This window comes from Onychostoma macrolepis, chromosome 15 (genome assembly GCF_012432095.1).
Source record: "Onychostoma macrolepis isolate SWU-2019 chromosome 15, ASM1243209v1, whole genome shotgun sequence".
In the NCBI taxonomy this organism is placed as follows: domain Eukaryota; kingdom Metazoa; phylum Chordata; class Actinopteri; order Cypriniformes; family Cyprinidae; genus Onychostoma; species Onychostoma macrolepis.
Genome location: NC_081169.1, coordinates 18,934,110 through 18,955,250, shown reverse-complemented (window position 1 = coordinate 18,955,250; position 21,141 = coordinate 18,934,110). Strand labels below are relative to the sequence as shown.

At 35.5% G+C, this 21,141-nt stretch overlaps 1 protein-coding gene across 5 annotated transcripts in view; it reads right to left on the bottom strand.

Annotated features, from left to right (window-relative positions):
* The window catches only part of nova2 (NOVA alternative splicing regulator 2), a 58,679-nt gene that overhangs the window by 28,284 nt on the left and 9,254 nt on the right, over positions 1-21,141 (bottom strand). For 3 of the 5 annotated variants that reach the window (XM_058799174.1, XM_058799172.1, XM_058799170.1), the window contains exon 2: positions 12,830-12,973. In XM_058799174.1, the coding sequence (XP_058655157.1) occupies positions 12,830-12,973 (144 nt within the window). Of the gene's footprint in view, positions 1-12,829; positions 12,974-16,548; positions 16,612-21,141 lie in introns of all 5 variants that reach the window. The other 2 variants (XM_058799171.1, XM_058799169.1) reach the window with 1 other exon arrangement.

Here is a 21,141-nt window from a genome sequence, read left to right as displayed (position 1 = left end):
GCCACCTTAGGTTAACGTACAGCTCATGTCTAAAAGGACACAATCAGCACTGCCTGTCAGGAGAAGTTTCATTTTGCTGCGGCTGCCAAAATGCACACGTAACCAGAGCTATTATCCAGCTCTGCTGAGGGAGTTTCGGGAGTTAGCAAACGCCACTCCGAATGAAGAAGCTCCCCGTTAGGAACAGAGAAGCATTACACTCGTTTCTTCGGTTAAAGGGTGTGGGTGTCTCACAATCGACTTGGCTTTCATTCTCCTTCCTGAAATTTGGCATGGAGCTCACGGCGCTGGCCAGCCAACCCCTGTGCAGTAAAGTGCTAACATTTCATGACAAAGGAGGCTCTGAAACGCTGCCCCTCTGCCTGCACCTGCCCTGCGTGGGCAAAGGAGGTGAAACAGTGGGTATGAAGGTTGAAAGCACTGATTGTGAAGTCTTCAACGCACGTGTGGATCTTCCCCCTTTCCGCTTCAGGTTTTAGCATGAAAACTGAGAGGTTAGTAGTCAAAGACAAACAGGAATCAGTCTTTTAAAGGTGATTTATTCCCGCTTATTTGCTTGATCTCTTTTGGGAAAGCCCAAGTGGTGCATCAACTAAACGTTTTGGGGAACATTTGGCTTTGGCGATAGCTGAGAAGCAAATAGCAATTAGCAATCAGCAAAATAGCAATTAGCAATCTTCTTTGTGTCTGCGGTCGAAGGTTTCATGTGACTGAAAAGGCAACATCATACAGCCTGGCTACAACAAGAATAGCAAACTATAATCTGCGTCTTTGTTTCACTTGACTCTAGGCCAGAAATTACAAAATCACAGGGATGACAAGACATTAGCTTTAGAACAAGTTCCAAAAAACAAAGACAGGCCAAATGTTCTTTTGAACTTTACAAAAGAGTGCAGTGGCATTACCGAATTTATATGCCATCACTCGTACATTTGCCTTTTGACATTTATAAAATTATCTATTAATTTATATACACACACAGAATAATCTAAAATAATTATATTGATATTAAAGTTAATTAAAACTAAAATAAAAACCATTAAAAATGTGCTACATGAAATAAACATTAACTGAAATTAAACTTCATGTATAAAATAATATTAATAATAATGTATGTATTCACAATATTTTAAAATACCTTTTATAATAAACATATATATATATATATATATATATATATATATATATATACACACATTTATAACATATATATATATATATACACACATTTATAACATATATATATATACACACATTTATAACATATATATATATATACACACACAGAATAATCTAAAATAATTATATTGATATTAAAGTTAATTAAAACTAAAATAAAAACCATTAAAATGTGCTACATGAAATAAACATTAACTGAAATTAAACTTCATGTATAAAATAATATTAATAATAATGTATGTATTCACAATATTTTAAAATACCTTTTATAATAAACATATACATATATATATATACACACACAGAATAATCTAAAATAATTATATTGATATTAAAGTTAATTAAAACTAAAATAAAAACCATTAAAATGTGCTACATGAAATAAACATTAACTGAAATTAAACTTCATGTATAAAATAATATTAATAATAATGTATGTATTCACAATATTTTAAAATACCTTTTATAATAAACATATATATATATATATATATATATATATATATATATATATATATATATATATATATATATATATATATATATATATATATATATATATATATATATATATATACACACATTTATAACATATATATATAAATAAATGTTATACTATAAAAACAATATACAATAAATATATTGCATTTCATTTGAAAACTATATATTATTTACTTATTTTGTATGTTTTCTTTGTTGATGGCAAAAATTACAGCTGCAACAACAAAAGATACCAAGTCAAAGTGACTGAGACAATTGTTTAAGGTCAGTGGGCCGCACCCCTCCCAGTCCGCATGCTATATAATTCTAGAAGGCCAGGGTCACATGACCATCTCAGGAGGTCCCCTTGAGGAACAACTGTTCTCTCCAGCTCCAAAGCTGACCCACAAACAGCTCAACCAACCTATGGTCCAGTGCCAAAGGTGATCAAACAGACTCCATCTCATATGTATATATCAAATAGTAGTCTTACATTTAGATATCTGTGCACGCAAATTCCCAATTGTATGCTCTCCAACCCATAGTCGATGCATAGACACACGCTACTCCTACGAGGCTAAAGGGTCAAAGATAATTAGCCGTGGCCGATCTGTTGCAATTAATACGAGCATACAGCCGCTGTGTTGAAGGGAACGTTTGGACAGCTGACGGGGGACGCAGGAGAAATGAATCACTGGTCTGGTGGGCTCAAGGTGGTAGTGAGCGTATGAGAGAGGGAAAGGGAGTTCGGGGGTCATTCAGTGGGGATTAGAGATTTTGGGAGGCAAAGGGGCGGAGCGGGAGGCAGCTGCGGAACTCGGTCCCTTTAGAGGCTCTGTTGAGACACAGAGGGGGAGCTTTGTCCCCTCTGCGAGGAGGCTGGATCTGCTCTAAAAAGAAACCCACCGCCAACACTCAATACTCTTCTTTGTCATCCCTCACCACCTTCCGTTTTAGAGGAAAGGTGCCCCCCTACTCTACACAATGCAGCTTTCCATTGTCCTAATCTTATGTAAGGGGCTTTTCTTATTTAAGCTCCAAATGTCTCAGTGCGAATGCTAAATTGCCCCAGTGCAGGACACAGGCATTAAATGATTTTGCACTTATAACCTCATTATGCAACGGGAGGGAATGCCACAGCAACCGGCAGGCCAGGTGTCATTAGGGTGGATCTGCGATTATAGAAATGTGCTGGAGGCCTTTGTGTCTTTTGATTGTGCTTCAATGCAAAAATGATTACTAATCAAATGGCTCGATTAACATGGTGATGTTTGATTAAAGATTGCTTCCGAATAATTATTCTGAGGAATAAGGATCAGAATAAAAAAAAAAAAATTATTATATATTAATCCTAATGTGTTCCTCAAAATGAGATGTGTATCTGTATTATTTTAGTTCAGAAATCCATCAAAAACCTTCTTAACTGTAAATTGTAAGCAATATAATAATCATATTTTATATAACATTTATTAAAATTGTTAATTTAATTTTATCAAATATCTCAATGCTACAACATATTAATAATTTATATATACATACACAGAAATATTACAATTATTTTAAAGGTATGGTTAACTTGGTGATGTTTGATATGTTTGCATATATGCATAACTTATATAAATAATAATTATTGTATTGGCAATTTTGAAATTGTCTGTATTTTAGTTCAGAAATCTAACAAAAACCTTGTTAAATGCAGTCATTTTTATTCATTATTATTTATTTTTTATTTAATATAATTTTACATAAAATGTTTTTATTTATTTTAACAAATCTCAATGCTAATACATTAATAATTACAAAAGGTATTAAAATTATTTTAAATGTACGTTAGCATGGTGATGATTTTGATTAAACATTGCTTCTGCATAATTATTCTGTGTAATAAGTATCAGAATAAAACTAATTAAATATAAATCTTTGAGAGTGTCTCTCAAAATTATATGCATTTTAATAATATCAATTATAAATATTTTACTGAAAATTTTGAGATTATCTGTATAATTTTAGTTCTGAAATCTAATAAGAACCCTGTTAAAATCTAGTAATGTATTCAAGTAAATTAAGCAAATCATTTTTATTTATTGTAATATTTTTTTTTCTTCTAAATAGTTTTTTATTTTGATAAATCTCAATTCTACAACAGATTAATATTACAATTATTTTAAGATAAAATTAATAAAAAATATATACTTATATTAATAAAAATTCATAGATTTTGAAGTTATTTTCTCAGTACGGTTGTTGTTTACATTATGTTTTAAACGGCCAGTGAGAGCAGCAGGACTTCTGCCACTGCTTTTTTCCCTCCGCGGGAACTTCAAAATGGAGGCCCTGCCGCTATGCGATTGGCTGTGGGAGTCTGTGGCCTCTCTACGTGACCGGACTGCGAGAGTATCCATCCTTACTGCAGCTAACTCTCTCTCTATATTTCTCAGACAACGCATCTGTCTCGCCCCAAGCCCAGAGGCAGACATCGGCACAGAAGCGAGAGACATCTTTGTCTCCTGTCTACCTGCCTGGTGTAGCTGGGGAAACAGAGAAAGACGGCTATAATGATGATGGTAGAGGGGAACCTCTTGCCTCTGGAGCCGTCACTTTAATTCCCATCTCTGAGGCAACCGAGTGTAGAGACTAACAAAGCATGCTTTGTCTCAAAGGGGGGGGAGTGAGAAACTGTAGGGAGGAGGGCGTGTCTGTGACAAAGGGGGATGGGGGGTCGCCCTGTCAGCTCTGCACCAAACCCCAGGAGAGGTCCCACCTTTGTGGGACAGATCCTGTGCACCTTGCGCGCAGCTATAAGACAAGTCGCATGAGAGCACATAGATGAGGCTGGAAAATCAAAGTTTTTTAGATCTGTTATGACTTATCAAGCTTTTGTTTAGAATAACAAGTGGTGAAAAAATGACCAGTAAACCATGTGTACCAATAAAGTACAAAAAAATTGAAAATATACAATCATATAGGTCTCTATTATTTAACTAATATATAATATAAAAACACTGTTTATTCTTAAAAAAATGTGAATAGGAAAGCCATATGATTTCAGTATCACACAATCAATTTCCGTATCCACTTATTGAAATCGATATATATTTAAGTTACATTTATTAATTTAGCAAGTGGTTTTAACCTGAGTGACTCACTTTTGACAAAAGTTGCACGTAAGCTTCTCCCGCCAAAAGTATGTATATATCCGTGCATATAAATAAAATCTGTCAAGGCCCTGAATTGCTGAGCTTAGAGCGTGGGGGGTGGGTTTTACTGATGAGCTCATCATAAAATGTGCAGCAGATGACAGAGTGAACGCAGCGAGAGATGAGGATGGCTGTCTCCCACTGACACATTCATCATCTCTACTCCACTGACAGCCTCAGACAAAAGCACAGAGACAGGCCCACTTATGTAACACGTCAGGACTCCCACTGACACCCAGGATGCATTTTTATAAAAAAACAGGACTCGTTCGATACAACTACTAGCACTACTATGAGTTACAGATATTTGCTGTTCACTATGATTGATAACCATTTATTTAGTACAGCATTATTAATAGTAGTTCATTGATATGGGGTTTTCAGGGATTGACATCTTGAGAGCTGGCTGGTCAATGGCTGATAAAATGCTGATATATATATATAATTTAATGATGGCAACTATAGGCTGAGATTTGTATGTTGAAATTAATTATATATTATATTATAATGACCAAATAAATATATATTATTAGTATTTATATTATATATACACATATAAATTATATGTGTGAGTGCATACATACATATATACACACACACAGACACACACACACATATATATATATATATATATATATATATATATATATATATATATATATATATATATATATATATATATATATATATATATATATATATATATATAAAACAATTATAATATATAAAATATATCTAAACTATGAAAACTATATAAAACTATAAAGACTATATAAAACATGTACAATATAATAAATTAAATAAAAATTCAACAAGATTTACTTAATTTACTAGGGGAAAAAAACTTTTTTTGCACTTTTGTATTTTTTTAAATTTATAAACTATAGCCTAATACTATCTAATAAATAAATAAATGTATAGACTATCTATCTATCTATCTATACATGCATACATAAATAAATATACACACATACATAAATAAATACACACACACACCCCCACAAACACACACTTTGTAAATTATACTTATCTAATAATATATACACAATGTGTGTGTGTGTGTGTGTGTGTGTGTGTGTGTGTGTGTGTGTGTGTGTGTGTGTGTACACATAAAATTATATATCAGGGAAACATTCATTTACATTTTACAACATAAGTAATTTCATTTAGTAAAATATAAATTTAAACATTCGTCCATTAAAAATTTCTATGTGTATGTAGTGTTAAACAAACTCAGTCATTTCTGTTTTACACAGTGCACAGCACTCTCACTTTTGCCATTTTCCTGTTTCTTTCACTCTTGTTTTTTGTCTCTCCATCACCACACACACACACACACACACACACCAACACCTCCTCAGGCAGATGGGAGACCAGTCTGCGCGCCTGCACCTCCCCCCGCACTTGAGGAGCTGTGTCGTCAACAATGTCAAAAGCTTCTATTGTCATTAAGAGTGGCCCACCACTCCTCTTTGTCCTACACAGTTTAGACACATCATTGACCATTCAAACAACTGGATATTCAATCACTCCTCCCCCTTCACTGTGTCATTCCCCTCTCAACTTCTTTCCATGTCTGCATCTGCATTTTGTCCCCGAGTTTCCGAGGGATCAGACATAACTGCACCGTCAAAAATATCTCAAATCCCTTGATATACTCAGTCAAAGATACACAACTCAGAGTCTAATACGGGCGATGACAAGAGTGTCAGGTGGTAAGCTCAGTGTCATAGAGGTAATTATATAGACCACAGGAAAAACTTACAGACAGAGGGATATTTTTAGCTCTCAAATCCAAGATCCTCCTTGTCCGAATCCACTATTCCCCACATCGCCCAAGCATGGGACAGTTATTGAGGTCCTAAGCTCTGTGCCCATAAGCTCTCGCCCACTCGGTGCCTGGTCTAATGATGCAGAGTCTGAGGGATGACAGACAGGGAACGCCGCTCAGACCTACAGGAATTCTGGATTAAAGGTTCTCAGATCTACAAAATGGTTTACCGTTATCTCATAACTGGCTTCAGTTCTCGTGGCTGACATCAGCTCACTTGTTTTTCACCGTTTCCATGTGAAACTATTGAAAACAATCATAACGTATTACGTGATGAGAACTGTCCATTACAACAAGCACTATTGTGTGTGAAATACTAGCCTCAGACTGCATCGATGCCCGCAGATTTCGGAGGAACTGAATCAGTCGATATTCACAAAGCTCCATACATCCGCTACTTGAGTGTGTGTATATTAAATATTTTGAATGATTTGATGATTCTAACACATTTTAAACAGTTTAAGTTAATTAAGCAGATTTTCATGAAATTCAGGAAAAAGAGGCAGATTAAAGGAATAGATTTCTCAAAAATGAAAACTTTTCATCATTTCCATGTTGTTTTGAACCCATGTGACCATATCAGTCGTGGTTGACCAATATGAAGTTTTATTAATGGCCAATGTTGATATAGAGAGCAAGAGTGGCCACTGGCCAATATATATATATCACGCTTAATTTGAAGATAGTAAATAACACTGGCATAACAATTCTTGCAATTAAATTTATATTTACTTTTACATAATATTTATAAAATTTTGAAATAATTTGATGAACTTGATCTTGATCAGCAAAAACACACCAGCTCCTACGTCAACAGGCAGAAAGCTCTCGGATTTCATAAAATTAAATATCTTAATTTGTGTTCCGAAGATGAACAAAGGTATTAGAGGTTTGGAACGACATGAGGGTAAATAAGTAAATGACAGAATCTTCATTTTTGGGTGAACTATCCTTTATTGGCCAAACAGAAAAAAATGTAACGGCCAATGCAATAATTAAAAAATGTAAAATATCGGGCAACATATTTTGACTGACATTCTTCTTTGAAGCAAAAAAAAAAAGATATTTTTTATATTTATCGGTGTTTTTTGTTCATACAGTGTAAGTCAATGGGGTCCAATGTTTTTAAACCCCAATGTTCTTCAATATATCTTCTTTTGTGTTCCTCAGAGTAAAGAAAGTCATATAGGTTTGGAATAACATGAGGGTGAGTAAATGACAGAGTTATCCCTTTAATGTAGGTCTGCCTCTTAATGCAGATACACCTCTGTGTTTCTGAGCTAGGAAAGGGAAAGACTGAATTTTAACATTATGTTACCCACATCCCCTGCCGACACTACTGAATCGAGGTGTAAGTTATCAAAATGATTTAGTCAGTGGACTTCCTGGGTGGAAAGGGATTGGATTTTCAAATTTGAAGGGAATGCAGCTGCTATTCTCATCAGTTTGCATGGTGAATTTTATCCTTTATCCTGTCTCTTTGCAGTGGCATGACTGATCAATAGTATTTGTGCTAAGGCCTCATAGAGATGCACTGGAGATGGTGGTTGGACAAGGGGGAGGGCTGGAGTAAAGGACAAGGCACCACTCCCATGATGCAAAAATTGATCCCTGGAATAAATTTGCAGTGTTCTATTAATGGCAGGTCCCTCTGAGGCTTTCTATTACATCTGACGGAAAGCCGCACATTACAGAAGCAGAAGTACAACACCCGAGAGGAAAGAGGTACAAAAGAGAAGGGGGTAAAGCAGGAAGATACTTTAACAGAAATAATTTACTTTAAAAGAATATACTTAAGTGCGAACTGAATGTATTTGTTTTCAGAAACTCAATTTAGTGTTATCTGCTTTTATATAAAAAAAAAAAAAATGTAATTTAAATTTATATTAAATGCAATCAGCTGAACTTAAGAGTGCTTTTATGACATACTTAAGTAGGACTTACAGTATGCAATTTCATAATTACTTCTATTGTCTTTGAAATATGGTTAAGTTTACTGACATATGTACTGACAAGCATTTATGGTAAACTAAAATATACTCTTATGTCATGTATTTAAATCTATATGTAACAAAACATTTGTTATGACAAAGTCGCAATTTAGTACATTTAAAATACATTTACTTTAAATGTAATATTAAATAACACACTACAATTATAACTGCATAACAATTAAGCACAATTCATTTCACTAGTGTAGACAGTGAAAGAAAGAAAGAAAGAAAGAAAGAAAGAAAGATTCTCTGACACATTCTGAAGATCTTTCGGACGATCATACCTAATTGAAAGCGCCAGCACGCTAAGTGGGCAACATGCTAATTATATCACAAATGTACTCTGATGTACTAGTATCTTCATCATTTTCAAGATCACTGTCTGCGCCATCACTCCCATCATCCCCCTCGCTAAGTGTTTCTCTCTATATCGCTCTGTCTATGATGAGACTCGGGTCAAACTCGTTCTGGAAAGCAAGGCTCTTTTGTACAAGATGGTTTGACTGTGTGAGTCTCAGGCACTGGCTGGCACTGAGGGCTAGCGGCCACAGAAAATGACGTCACATGCCTGAAAAAGAAAACAAAGCCACGGGGATTAAGGGTACCTCGTCTCTCCTCCACAGCCCAGATGACGACTATCCCACCATCTCTGACAATAGCGTTTTTACATGCTAGCATTTAGGCTAGCGCTTACGCATAGCGCTCGATAAATGAAGTTCACAGACAGACTGATTAACAAGCACTAAAATGTGTTGAATCATTAATTAGAACGCACAAGCTTTAAGACATATTGACATTTTAGCAGTAGACAATTTGAGTTGGCATTGCTGCTAGAATGCTACTAAACAACTTCTGAATATAACACTCCTCGAGTGTGAATCTTTCAAGATTTTTTGACACACTTTTCCACAGGCCAAATCCAAAACACAGCAAAAGTCATATAATTACTTGCTAAACCGTTCTAACATTTGCTTATTCAGTAGCAATAAAGGCTAACTCATACTATACTAAACATACTATGGTGGTATTACAGTACAGTGATTTGAAGGTACTTTAATATATATCATGATATTTACATGGTACTATGAGCATAAGGTACTTCAAAGTCCAAAAACATGGTGTTACCATGGAAATTGTTGTTAGCGCTGTCTAAAAAGTGTTTCACACAAACTAAAGAATACTAAGACACACATTCCTTATGAAAAGCATTAATATAGTATATTTTTAAAAACTATATAAATAATATTGATTAAAGAAATATTACACTTTATAATAATGTCAAATTAAAAGATTTACTTTAAAGTGCATTTTTATTGATGTTTTAGCAATCTTTTATTATGCTTTTAAGTACACCTATTTGATGTGTTGACTAACATACTAAAGCACATGTAAAGTACTTGATTTTAATTTTAACAGTAGTGTTTTATTATGAAATTAATTATGAAATCACATATAAAGATGTACATAAGTCCTAACTTAGTATGTCAAAAAATGACTCTTATGGTTAACTAGTTGCTTTTAATATAAATATAAATTAATTTCAATACAAAACACATTCATTTAATTTCAAATAACATGCAATTAAGTACTGTTTTTAAAAGTGTGCTAAACAAAACATGACTTGGCTTGAATTAAACTAAGCAACACTAAGGTCATTGCAAATAAAAATGAATTATTTAAGTAAGGTTGAAGAAAGGGAGCAAGAGAGAAAAAATAAATAAAATAAACAAGCAGAAAACTAATTTCTCCCCCTAGATATGTAATATTGCGGCTTTTCATCTTTTGGCTACAAAGCTTAGGTCTTAAGCAGATTACACAGCAGAGAAATCAGTAATGTTGATAATGTGTGGGGGGAGGGCCGCATGGCTCTCTGGGTATTAAACACTGAAAAACTGCAATCATGGTGCTGGATTAGAAGTGAGCTTTAATATTGTGCTACATTCTGCTGAAAGGGACAGAGAGGCTGGATGGGGATCAGTGACTTGGACAGGGAAAAGTCAGAATGTACACACACTCAGGAAACCTGAGAGGAAGAGCGCTGGCCAATTATAAAGAAAAAAGGATGATGCAACTCTCTGGACTCGTATCTGAAAATGCTGTGAGAAAAATCAAGCAAGCATTGTGCGTTAAAATGTGACTTTTGGTGCTGTTTTTTCAAATGACTGTGGAACATAAGTCTTTGAACTGAAGTTGTTTTTTTAGTAATTAAAGGGATAGTTCACACACACAGTCATCATTTGTTCACCCTCATGTTATTGTTGTAACGTGTATGACTTTCTTCTATGCAACACAAAAGAAGATATTTTAAGGAATGTTGAGAAACTGTTTTTGTCCATACAAAGAAAGTCAATGGTTCTAAAACAGTGTTGGACCCCATTGATGTTCTTTGTATGGATTTTGTTTTTTAAATATCTTCTTGTGTCAGAAAAAATAGAAAGTCATACAGGTTTGGAATGAGATAAGGGTGAGTAAGTGAGCAAATTTTTACTTTTGGGTGAACTGTCACTTTAAGTACCTGAAAATGTGCATGGTAGTTAATAAAAACAACAACATATAAACTACATTTAACTTAATATAATTTAAAAGGGTAATTCACTGAAAAATTCTAATTCTGTACATGTCATTTCAAGCCTGAATGATTCTCTTTCTTCTGTGGAACACAAAAATATATTTTAAAAATATTTCAATTGTTTTTGTCCATACAGTAAAATCACTAGGGTCCAAAACAACATTAGACCCTATTGACTTTCTTTGTATGGACAAAAATTTTGTATTACACAGAAGAAAGCGAGAGCAAGTAAATGATAACAGAACTTTCATTTTTGGGTGAACTATGTTTATGTAGTGGCCACTTAATTGTAACATCCAGTTCATGTTCTGAAATTGCATGACTTTGCATGCTAGTTAATAAAAATGACAACATATAAACTACATTTAACTTAACAGTCTCTTATTGTGTCTTTAAGATGGAACAGTGTACTTCACAGATGCAAGGTCATTGTAAAATATGGCTGTTTCCCAATAAATGCTGCAGGAGCTATATTTAGAGCAAAGACAACTAATAAATCTGTTCTGCAGAAATAATGGATGTCTCTGGCCAGCGCTGCTTTGTCCAAAATTAAATGCCAGCTCAGCTTCTATCACAAATGGTATCTTCAGAGACATGATGTACTTCTTTAAACGGTTTAGCGATTTAGATATACCAGACACTCTCTCTTAACCGGCTAAAAAAGTTCCCTCCTTCCCCACCGTGAGAGCAGCACAGCAGGTGGATCTTTTGACTCGCACCCAAGGAAAAGCTCAAACTAATTTCCATACAGATGCCCCCTTCACTGGAGAGGAAGGACCCCCCATTAAGCACTCGAACAACCTAGCACAGCACCGGCGACTGTTCCCCTACGTTCCTCTCCCTTGATTCAGTAGCCATCACAACCCCCCCTGCTCTAGACATTGGAGCACACAAGGTTGCCAAAACCAATGAAAGGGGGGTGGGTAGGAGGTGTCTTGCATTTGGCATCTGCCATGGCTGGCCATCGCTCTGTGCTCCACATCCCAAAGGGAATGGGACAGAGGTGCCCTGTTGGACGTGCCAATGATGGGAGGATGAGCAAATCGCACAAAGCCCTTTTAAGTAAGAGCCCAGAAGCCCCCCGTCGCTTCTCGTTTCCTCTGTGTCACTCCATCCCTAAAAACATCTGAAAGAATTCCAACACACACGGACACAAAACATGCCTCTTTTTCCTCTCTAAATATAAACATTACTAGAAAGGAACCATTCAAACATTGCATCGGCATTTGTTTATGCTCTGAACTCCGTACTTGCTCCTTTGTGAGTCTCTCGGCTCTTTGTCCCCACTTGATCTGGCACTCTTTGCAACCTGAGCTCTGATAAAGGCCATATGGTGTGGCCGCAAGCCCAAAGGTGACAGCGCCCCATATGATTCTCATTAAGAACGAGTCACAGTGACTTTGGGAACGAGGTACCTTTGGAAATGTATTAGCATAGACTAATAACATGGGTTAATTAAGCTATAATATAATCCAGGTGCTTTGAAATGTGTGCTGTTTAATGACTGGATGGTGGTGCAGTAAACAAGAGGAGGTTGACGAGGGTTCCCTTCAAAGCTTTCTGGAATTAGGAGACTTACCCGGGTAGAAGTCTTTGGATTTGGACAGCTTGATGGTGGCCCCTGTCTCTTTCTGTAGCTGGACAATAGTCTGACCACCCTTGCCAATAATGGAGCCTGCGGCGTAGCTTGGAATCAGCACCTTCAAGAAATATTCGCCTTCCTCTGGAAACCGAAAAAGTGAGAAAAAAAATTAACTCTGCAATAGATTTACACTTTTTTTTTTGACACATACAATAAATAATAAATATATATAAAACATACAATAAATAAATATATACAATATAAATTCTATAATCTAACATGTAGATTAATTATTTAAATAAATACATATTTGCAACAGATTTAAATAAATATTTTCTGCAATGTAATAAGTACTATTATTATTATTATTATTATTATAAATATTATATACAGTTTTCTATAAACTGACATTTTCATTTATTTTATGCATTTATTATTAAAACTACTTTTGTAGACATACATAAATTACTACAATAACTAAAATTTTTATTACATTTTAATTACTTTTTTTAATGGATGGATTTGAACAGGGAGAGAGAAGAAAAAGCAGCCAACAAGTGCTCAGGATACATGGGAACTTCTTTAATAATATATACAGTTTAAAAAGCATCCCAGGTGGCACCTCATGAAGCTGGTTGAATGCCCAGAGTGTAATCTAGCAAAGGGTGACTAATTTAAGCAAGCTAAAATTTAAGACAAGTTAACATTTTTGGCCACTAAATAAGTCACATCCTTCAATTTGTGCTACATCACAGATTTTATGGCTTATCATTATTCTGAAATGTAGAATAAAGTGATAAAGATTGAGGAGGTGAGTCCAATTTTTTTTAAATGGTAGCAGATATAAAATATGGCTGCACAATGCATAGATTCACATTCTTGCTAAACGCCTTAAATGCTTGACTTATGAGAAAACGCACATATTCTCTAAGAGGCGATCAGAGAAGGCAGCTATAAATAAAAGTCAAGCTGAAATACTATACCAGCAAAGAACTACAAGACCACTATAATAAGATCAGTGGACTTAACGAGTAGTAATTAACGCTGAACCACAAGTATTAACGCTTAAGTTAAGCAGGGCCAATAACAGTCAAGAGCAGAACAAAAACTCTAGGGTAGGTTAGCGGAACAAGAAAATTGCAAGTTATGTAAGTAGGAAAGATCCGGGATGAGGGTACATTTTGTTAAACATGTCAATCAAAGTAAGGGCAAGAGAAGGTGAATTTGAAAAGACGTATTAAGAGACTCACTTTCAATGTAACTGGCAAGCTAGACATTTATAACAAGTGAATAGTAAGGTGCATAAAATATAGCACAAGACATCCTGATTTCACTTCCCTCTTGAGAAAGGTCAGCAAAGGTTTTCCTGAAAGTGGAGCAGCGGTGGGGCAGTAAAGTGCCTCATCTATTGCTGGGCTCTACCTGGCTGCTGCATATCCAGGTCAGCAGAAGCACAGTACATGGTCCCTTCACCGTGACTTTAACATGACATTGTATCCTTCTGCCTGGGCCGCTTGGGTACACGCTTAATATTCCACCACAATTAATCTGTGTCGGCTCCCAGAAGACGGCCGCTTTAGATTAGATTGTTATTCTGGAGAAGCAGTTTATCTTGTCAAGCTAGGCTGATGGCTAGGCTAAGCTACATGCACTTGCAGCCTAATACTGATGATTGGGTAAAAATGAAAGAGACTACTGGACAGAGTATTAATGTCAGAGTGCAGATGGAAAAACAAGTGAGCTAACAATGCCAACAATGACAATGTTTTGGTCGAAGGCCTGACTTAACTGCATCAGTGGCAAAGTAATGGCACATGTCTGTAGTTATGTGTGAACCAAATAAAGAGAAGTGTTAGCTTTCTGTTAACAAGATGGACGTGACAGATCAGATTGTTTTGAGCAGGGTTAGCATTGATATAGTAAATTGTTTTAAGGTTCAAATTCATTATTCACTCACCTTATAGCATTTAAAAACTGGCCTTTTTTCTTTTGTGGAGCACAAAAGGAGTAAATTTGAATAATGAAATACTTTACAATAAATGGGAACTGGAGCTTTCTGATAAACCATAAAAGTAGTCCATACGACTATAGTGTGCAGGGTTGTGTGGCGAATTGAGCGAAATTTAACTTGTAATTGTCACTGAGCTAGTAAGCATTGAGAGCAGATCATGGATTCAGCGAGTTGAACTCAAGAACTGAATTCAAGTCTAATTCATGAATGAATCATTCACACTGGTTTTGTGACGTGCATCAGCTTATTCATGGAAAAGATCTTACTCAACAGATTGATTCTTCATGATTCAGCCATAATTTAAACCTGCAAATGTCAAACACGTCAACATTTTTAATGCATAATGACTATTTATATCTGTTTCTCATACAAAACTACTGTATGACTTCAGAATACTTCAAATATAATGCACAAGTCGCATGGACCACTTTCATGGTGCTTTTTTTGTCATTTTGGGATTCACAGTTCCCATTCACTTTTATTATACTAAATAGAGTGGTCTGAATATTCTTCAAAACAATGTGTATTTCACTGAATTAAGTCATACAGGTTTGGAATGACATGAGAATGAGTTTCATTTATAGGTGAATTACCTCTTTAAAGGAAAAGTTCCCCTAAAAATGAAAATTCTGTCATCATTTACTCACCCTCAAACAAACTGTATGTATTTCTTTCTTCTGTTGAACATAAAAGAAGATCATCTGAAGAATGTGAGTAACCAATCGGTTTCTGGTACCCATTTGACTTCCATAGTATTTTTTCCAAGGACCAACAATATTTTGAACATTCTAAAATACATTTATTCTAAAATATATTCTTTTATGTTTAACAGAAGAAGAAAATCATACAGGTTTGGGAGTTTGTAAATGATGACAGTATTTTCATTTTTTGAGTGAGCTATCCCTTTAACAGTAAGGAGTGGGATCATTTTAACAATGTTTAAGTCTTCTTGAAGTAATCTCATTAGAGTCACAGGCCAATTGATCTGGATGTGTAATGAAGTGGATCTCTAACTAAACAAGTATAGTCTCATATTTAGCCAAAATAGGATGCCACCAGATTATGAACTGCATAAACAACAAGGGAATAATGGAGGTTACTGTGACACAAATAAATGTACTCAGAACTGGGTTTGCAGGCACCTCTAAATGACAAATCCTGATTTTTCACTCAACATACTAAAAATTGCCGTTGTTTTCGCACTTCATAAACAGGCGGTTCAAACTGTGTCTACAGAACACTACAGATACATGCTTTTCTGCAATGACCCAGATTTCTCACTGAGCTAAGACTGTCCTCCTTTTGATTTGGATGAGTCTAAATTTAACCTTGATTAATATGGCGCAGGGTTCATAAATAATGTGTATCATGCATACATAAGTATTCTCTCTTCAAAAGCATCTAACAAAAGTCTGTCATGAATTGGATTAAGAGGCTGCGTCCAGACTGGCTATAATTGACATTATCTACTCTAATTAATGTAACACATGATATTATGTTAAGCATCATATTTTCATAACAATATCAGGCTGTTTTGAAGGTTACACATTTTACTTTGTTAATTATGAGCAGCAAAATACAACAAAGCATTATGGTGGTTATGCAGTGAAAAAGAAAGAAAGAAACATCACAGAGTTAAAGGTAGACTCTGGTTTGCAGACATCAAAATCTGTATGTAAGTTTTACAGAAAATTAAACAAATTACCGTGAAATCCGACAAAATCTGATGAAAATGGTGGATCATGGATGGCCGCTTGGTTGCATCTGTCTAAAAGAATGTGAATGAGAACATTAATCTTTGTGGAAATGTCAGATAGAAAAACAAAACAAGATGAAGTACAGAACAATGACAGAGTCTACCTTTAAACCAAGAATCAAGAACATACCTGTGAATGTTGATGCCGTGTATAAAGATACAGGATGAAGTAATAATGAACTTTATAGCAATGACTTCTTGGTTCCCAATCATTTTCACCATTATTTTAAATCAAACAAGCCCTGACGACATTGTTCAGTGAATTAAAAGACTATTCCAAGTTCAACTCAATCGACAGCACTTGTGGCATAATGTTGATTACAACAAAAATTAATTCATTTGTACTTATGCTTCATTTTCTGTAAACAAAGCAAATTACAGTAAGGCACTTACAATGGAAATAAATGGGGGCCAATCTGTAAACATTGAAACACTCACTGTGTCAGTAGTTTCAGTCACAAGATGTAAACAATACGTGTGTTAACATGATTTTAGTGTAACTAACCTCTTCTGTGTAAAGTTATATCCAGGTTTACAACATGACAACGTAACACCTAAATCCCTAAAATGACTGTAACGAAGAAATAACAGAACAATTAAAGAGCTTTTGTCAAATTTGAAGCCTCGTATTTCTGCTTTTAAATCCTCTGAATATTAGCCTCATTCACTTCCATTCTAAGTGTTTCACCATAACCTTAATATTTCAGTTTTTCAAAGAAAATGAGGGACAAGACATTCTCAGTTTCTTCTCTTCTAAAACATGGAGCATCTACAGCCGAAGTTTGAGTTGGATTAAACTTATTTCCTTTCTCTTGTCAACACAAAGCCCTGGCTGAGAAAAATCAGTGGATTACACTACACGCATATCCGTAACAGTGCCTTTGAGGGAAATGAGTCCCTCCCATTGTGCTACACCGGGAACAAAACAAGAACAAGTTGGTACGCTGTTATTCTTCCCTCCAGCCTACTAAATATCTTAATAAGCCCTGTCTTGTGTGTACATCTATATGATTACATGCATCACACTCACTGAGAAGTCGGAACAATTAATAAAAAAGCCCAAATGGGTATTACTCATAATAAACCAGTGGGTGTAAACACAAATCATTGGTTGCTAGAGGCTCCCAAGAGAGCCCGTGGTTCAGAATAAGCAACATCAGCTTGAGGATTGAAGGTTCCTGTGGGCTTATGTTGGGGGCCTTAAAAAACAGGCACAAAGCTATAAAGCTACAAACACTTTGTTTCTTCTTTCTCGTATGCACTGTACATTTATACAATGCATACAAGATTTCAGATTCATAATTGGGTTGCATAGCATTTGTGCTTAAGTACAACAAACATACATCTAATTTTAGTGGAGTGATGAAAGGACCACTTTCCCTGCGCGGCTGTCCAAGCAACTGCCTGACCAAAATGGCTTCCGATATAAACATTGCACTCGGAATGAAACATACTACTTGCTTTCTGCCGCACGTGAGAGAAAGCAGCATGCTTTGTTCTAACAAGCGCGAAGGCTTGAGGAGAAGCTTTCGCATTGCTTCTTTCATTCATCTCATCCATATTCATCTCAGATCCCGTCCTCCATTCCACGGCAGACGAGCCGAGAAAGGCGAGCGAATCATCCAATGTGGGGCCGCCTTTTAGAACGCCCTCCCAAATCCTCACCATCCTGCATGAGATTTTTTTTTTTCTTTGACGCAGTGCATTAAAGAAAAAAACGAAGCAGCGCCCCCTTCGTGATTGCACGGTAATCAATAGACAGAGTGTTGCTTGGATAATCAATGACTTGCTGCTATTGATGGGAAATGAGAGGGATGGACTCGGGAAGGAAGAAGTAACGATCGCCCCGACCCAGAACTGTGATTAGAGGCGAAACAAACAAACGATGGGGGAGCAGAACGCAGCGCACCCTAAATGTATTTCTGCTGAGCCTATCAAAAACAGCCGTAGCAAAAACCTGTGCACTTAATTTGAAAACCGGTGGGAGTATTGCATTGTAGGATGTGAGTGAACGAGGTGGGCGACAGCGACGAATCAGTTATTGGTCCCCCGTATAAATGTCTGAGGGGGTGGAGGTGAATCTTCAAACACAGCTGGCAAATCATGTTTATGTAACAACCCCTTCCAAGACAGATCCCGCATCTATTTTCTCATCCTGCGGGCAGAAATGCACAAGCAAGAGAATCTAAAAAAAAAAAGGCTAGTCACAAATTCAGTGCCGAGCAGCGACTGAAAATGTCTTTATATAGTAAAAACAACACAGGGTCGTACACACACACACACTTCCATGCTTTCTTCCAGCCTTAGAGGGTCACAGTCCCCTCACGCCATCCAGCTAGGACATCTGTATCCCCTAAAACAACCTTTTGTAAATGGAAGCACTGTACTGTGCCAGTCCATCCATTTACAAAATTAAAACATTACATCTTATGAGACAGCTCGGGAACGTGGAGAGCGGCTCTTTGGTGAACTTGAAGTCGAAGACTTAACGATCAATTGGCAGGAAAATGATTCTTGGTTTTAAGCCAATTGACTTTCGTCTTAATGCCTATGACTTTGTTTTTCAGGCAGCCTTTAAAATGCGATCATTTGTCATCTGCATCATGATTTAATCCAATAAATAAAGAGTTAAAACAATATGCAAGTCACTCAAAACATGATACTAATCCAACAAGTATGTAAACACCAAATCAAAGACAGTAAATGTTATAAGAAACCAAATTAGACATAATATTGTCGTAGTACTGGATCCTTAGTTTCAACTCAAAAGCCGTTCAAAAAACTACATAAATGGTTCGCACTAACTTGGCCTGTGTAACGTCTTGTGTTTAACTGTAAACCACAAAGCGGAAACTATGGGTACATGTTGACCCTAAACAGATTCAACCATGTTAATACATCCCATATTTTTTAAACTCTTTTAATATAAATGGGAAAAACTACAACATTCCCTTCCACATATTTATCTGTCTTATCAACTCTTAGTGATACAAACCACTAAATTAATCATTTAAAAAAAATCTGCATTTCTATTTTATAATTTTTCAGAGAGCATTTAAGTTAATAAATATTGATGAATTAATAAAAATATAGATGCTTAAATAGAGCAATAGTGTCATATTACAATACTAAAATGACTGTGTTGTAATATTAATACGTCCTTCTATACTACTATAATTATATGTGATTTTAAATAAACTGGAATCAATTAATTGAGTATTTAAATAGAATCAAGGCTCCTACAGCTTTTGACCAGTTAAATTTTACACTACTTAACTGACTAAGGGTTTCATTCATTTATAGAGACTTCATGCAGAGAGCAATTATATAATTTTAATAGCTAAAATAACAACAGAAAATTGTGTATTACCAATAGAAAATTCCATCTTTCCATGGCATTTCAAGATTTTACGAATTTCTTTGACATTTTCAGGCCTGGAAATGACAATATTAAAATTTCCAGATTCCCTTCCATAACTCTGGAAACCCCATAGAATAATTCCTCTCGGCAAATAAATTCCAGTGAAGCCCAGATCTCTTAAGCATCAAAGTCTTTTCATTTGAGCAAATGGATCTGCAGGTTATGCCTCCCACGAGTCCAGCATGCTTCTTCTGACTGACAAAACGCTTTCTGCATCGATTCTTTCACATGTAAACATCCGCCAATCACTTCATTTATGCGCCATGATTAACCCTTTAACTGTAACTACAAACACTTATTTTACTGAAAAACCCTTTAGTAGGTGAAATAAATTGTTCTTGCACTTCTATTTTAATTTGGACCTTTATTAAATATAAACATTGACCACAGATATATTGCCTAGGCTAATATTTCTAATATGAAGATGTTTCTTCTTCTCTACCTTTAATGTGAAGAAGTTCAAAAAGACCCAAATAAGATGGTTTCCTGCGTAATGACACTAAAGATGGGGATTTAACCATCACAGATCAGGAAAAAAACCAATGGTTTATATGGTTAACCTGCAACCAAACTACGATCTACCAATCAGCTAAAACATTTAAACGTTAATAAATACATGCATATTTTGTTTTTAACTGATTAATTACATGACTAGCCTAACAGTTTAGCAGACAAGTGTAGTGCACACAAGACTTCTTATGGCATCTGCCGGAATGCATAATAAACAAGCAAGCATGGGTCCAGTATAAACAATAGACTACAGTAAAAAATTGAAGGTATAGTGCACTTCAGAGCACTGAAATGTCGATTATCAGCGATGCAGGTGAAGCACGCACACAAAACATTTCAGGCTTTTACTTAATTTTTGAGTATCATAGTAGCCTAAATCTTAAAGTGCAAGTGGTGTAATAATTCTTAACACTATCATTATACATCTCATTAAAAAAAATTAAATTAAAATAAAATAAATAAATAAATAAAATATTCTAATCATTTATCATTCATAACTTTATTTTTCAGGGCCAAATTTCAAAATAAAAGATTATAAATTCAAAGCACAAGATCATAACGCAAGGTCATCTGCGGTGATGGCAAGGATGCGTAAACGCAACGAGCCATGT